The sequence below is a fragment of the Alligator sinensis genome, unplaced genomic scaffold (genome assembly GCF_000455745.1).
Source record: "Alligator sinensis unplaced genomic scaffold, ASM45574v1 scaffold1023_1, whole genome shotgun sequence".
NCBI classification, from domain to species: domain Eukaryota; kingdom Metazoa; phylum Chordata; order Crocodylia; family Alligatoridae; genus Alligator; species Alligator sinensis.
The window spans coordinates 703,515-707,418 of record NW_005842373.1 but is presented as its reverse complement, the minus strand read 5'-3'; the positions used below and the strand labels follow the sequence as shown (position 1 = coordinate 707,418).

General features: G+C 47.3%; 1 protein-coding gene across 1 annotated transcript in view; it reads right to left on the bottom strand.

Annotated features, from left to right (window-relative positions):
• The window catches only part of DHRS7C (dehydrogenase/reductase 7C), a 46,758-nt gene that overhangs the window by 13,268 nt on the left and 29,586 nt on the right, over positions 1-3,904 (bottom strand). The window contains exon 5 of the mRNA XM_006029346.2: positions 2,215-2,307. Coding sequence (XP_006029408.1) covers positions 2,215-2,307 — 93 coding nt within the window. The remainder of the gene's footprint in view (positions 1-2,214; positions 2,308-3,904) is intronic.

Genomic DNA, 3,904 nt, shown 5'->3' with positions numbered 1-3,904 from the left:
ATGAGTGCCATGAGCTGCCTGAACCCTGGCTGCTCAACTAGGGAGAAGAGCTGTCCATCCAGAGCAAGCATCTCCCCAATGCTCTTGGTGATCTTACTTGCTTTTGCAATGTATCCCAGTGTGCCCACCTTTCCCCCACTGTTCCAGGGTGGCCTGCTTCTGCTTCAGGGGGACAGAGGCTCTGGAGCAAGATGGGGACTTCTTTTTGGGCATGCTCCCACTGGTGCCATGCAGAGAAGTAGCAAGGGCAAGGGGGTGGTGACTGTAGAGATGTATCAGCATCCCCATGGTGCTGTAGTCTTTCCCCTCCTTGTCCTGGCTGGTCTTACATTGGCAATGCAGGCAGATAGCATACCTGGGATCATCTGCCAGCTCAAAATGATCCCACACCACACTACCCCCTCACTTCTGGGGTATGGGTGTGGATCCTGCCTGATCCCCCTCCTCAGAGGCAGGAGGAATGGACTCAGCTGAACCACTTGCCTCCACAGCCTCTACCTCAACTTCCTCCTTCAAACTGCCTTTCGAGGAAGGAGACCTGGCTCTAGGGGAACTTGGAGTGAAGTGGAGCACAAACTCAGATTCCTCCGTGGTCCCCAGTATCTCTTTTGGTAGGGTACTCAGGTCCCTTACTTCCAGATCCAGATCCTCCTCTGGCACTGGAAGGCTCAGGCTGGGAACTGAAATGGGGGTGGAAGAGACTGTCATGCTGGTGCTGTTTGTCATGCTGGTGGTGCTGCGGGTTATTATTATTGCTGGTGTTATTGGAGGGGGTGCAGATTAAGGCACTGATCCCACGTCCTTGCTGCCACCAGCACCAGAAGCTTCATGCCTGCAAGTGCATCTAAGCTGGGGGGAGGAGGGAGGAACTTACAGCTCTCCCTCTTCCCCCTCTCCCTCCCCAGCCACAAGACCTGACACCTGCTTTCCCAGCACACTTCATATTTTGTGTGCTGGAAAAAAATGTTTGTCTGTGTGAGTGTGTGTGAAATATATGTATGTGCATTGAGTGCTTTCCCAGCAAAGCACCTCTTTCTTTTTGTTTGTGGGGGAAAAATAAGAAGAACAAATAACAGGATTTGGGGGGAAGAGTAGGCAAGGGTAAATAGGAAATAATTAATGGCAATGGCTACAACTTGGTAGCAAGGCACTACCAAACTGCAAGCCAAGCTTAGAGATGCTGCTCTCTGCTGCTGCTCCAGGCACTCACAGATGCAGCTGCAAAATGGCATAGAGCAATTCACAAACAGTCTTTTATGGTGCTTCTCTGTCCCTCTCCCAGAGGACTGGGATTGGAAGGGAATCAGGGACAGATCAGTGTCACTGGCCAGCTATAGATGTTAATATCAGAGCAGTCCTTCCTCTCCCACCCCTTCCCCTCCCTTTCCTGCAAACCCACCTCTGAAACAGCTCTGAAACAGCTCAAAACAGATCCAAAACAGCTCTGAAACATTTCAGAAACAACCGAATCATTTCAGAAAATTTCTGAAACATTTCAGATGCCCCGTTTCATTTCAGAGCTGTTTCAGAGCCTTGCATTTCATTTTGCATTTGGTGGTTTGACCATCAAAACGTCCGAATCCGAAACAAAACGGCCACCAAGATTTTGCACAGCCCTACTGCACAATAGCAACAAGTTACTGCACAATCAGCATCTTGTCTAAACATGGCCTGTAGGTATGTCTGCTCTATGGCAGCAGCATAACCTGGCACGGATACTCCCAATCCTGCCTCACTCACAAACTGCAAACCCAGAAATGTGCTGGTGAAGTTTCTTGGAGGACATCCCTCTGAAGCCTCTCTCATGATATTTCCAGCATGCTTAAGATTAGCTGCTTCGGAAGGTCCCTGGAACAGACTGACAGATGTATTTCTGGATTTGGAGCATAAAAGCAAGAGCAAGTGAGTGAGGTTATTTGCTAATTTTATAATAGATACATTTCCAGTCAAGCCAACTGGTTTCATACCCTGCCTCTGGTTTTTTCCTATAAATCAGTTTCTTGGTGTGACTGTGTGTTGATGATGACAACAGTTCCTTCTGACAATTCGGGGGAAAAGTGTAACACTAAACTAGCTACTCTTTTGCAGCTTAGCCCAGATATAGCATATAGATGATTTTTTCAGCCCAACTTAAAACATGTAATGATTTAATATAGTCATCTTATAACTATAGTACACACTTTAGGATATACATTTTAACTTGTAATAACTTACAAGCTGCACGAAATGGGATTCCTATTTTTCCTTGAATATTATTTACCAGGACAATTTGGCCGGTTCTTCTTGAGATCATGTTAGGAAGAAGGGCTGGGGAAAAAGGAAAAAGAAACAAATAAAAATGAATTAAGGTGGTCTTATCTATTTAGCTTACCAAAGGGAAGGTTAAAGAGATTATTTGAACAATCTGTTTGAACATACATTGGGAATAAATCTTTGTTAATGGGCTTTTGTGGTGGGAGAAACCTCCCTAAGGTTCGTTGTCTAGCTGTAATTTGATTGACAGACAACGCGGGTAAAGAAAGACAGCTGTTTATTTGTTTGAGCAAAGACCATAAAGCCAGCAAAAGGCAAAATGGCCCCCCCTCAAGGGTGAGGTGATTTTTTATATTTATTATAACAAGGTAAGACTTTATGGTTAACAAAAAAAGCAATACTTGGGCGGTGCTTTTCAAATCTTTGTAACAGCATATTTCTATTAAGCTGAACTAGCACTTTTTTTTTAAAAGCTAAAAGTTAAGTAACAGTAACATTATAATATGTTAGCAAAACCTTATACAGTAGTAGATACTTTTCAAGGACACAACCAGTGCACCTAGAACAATGGTTTCCCTGTCTTATCTTACTTCTTGCTGTAGCTGATTTTTTAGCATACAGACACAGATCCACTTTTTAACTCAGAAAATGCTTAATACAGTTAAAATGATTATTTGACACAAGCAAAGGCTTAGCTATCAATCTGCCTTGTGGTTAGCTGCATTGCTAGGCCACAGGTCATGTCTTGTATTCAGCTGTAAAGCTAATACTTTTTAATAATCTAAATTATTGTAAACCTAACAGTATGCTTATCAGAAAACTATTCTATTTTAGGGTAATAACAAACCTACGCACTACATTTCTAATCTAGCAGGCAACTGTATCACAGAATTCAATGGCTAAAAGTTGACGCACACCCCTCCTCCCCCACGTGGCACTTGCTTGCAGGCACCCGGCTTGGGCAGTCCCGGGGGCACCGCAGCCACGGAGGGAAGCACCAGGCCTCTGTACAGCTCAGGCAGACAGGCAGGCAGGCAGGAAGGCTCGCCACTTTTCTTGGACAGAGCCTGATTTCTCAGGCTGCTGCCAGGCTGCCTGCAGGGCTTTCTGCAGAGCTGCATAGAGTCCAATGCTTCACTCCATGGCTGTAGGGGCAGCAAACTAAAACTCCTCGGAGAAGGAGGGGCAGGGGGAGGGAGAGGGGGAAGGGCGGGGCCTGAGGCTATTAGTCAGTCCCAAGTCTTGGGTCAGGCTCACTTTCCTTCTGGAGTCCATAAAGCGATAAGTAGTGCTTGCAGGGGGCTGTGGGATTGCCAGGCAGGGCAGGGGAGGTTTGCAGCTGGTGGGAAGCTGGGGAGGATTGCAGCCAGCTAGGAGGTTTACAGCTGGGAACTGGGGGAGGGGGGGTTGCAGCCAGCATTGGGGGTTGCAGCTGGGAGCTGGGAGGTTTGCAGCGGGCTGGGAGCTGGCAAGGTTTGCAGCCAGCTGGGAGGTTTGCAACAGGCTGGGAAGTTTGTAGTGTCTGGGAGCTGGGGGCTTGGGGGTGTGGTTCAGCCAGCTGGAAGATTTGCAGCCAGCTGAGAGCTGGAGGGTTTGCAGCCAGCTGGGAGCTGGGGAGGGGCAGGGGAGGGGGTTTGCAGCTAGCCAGAAG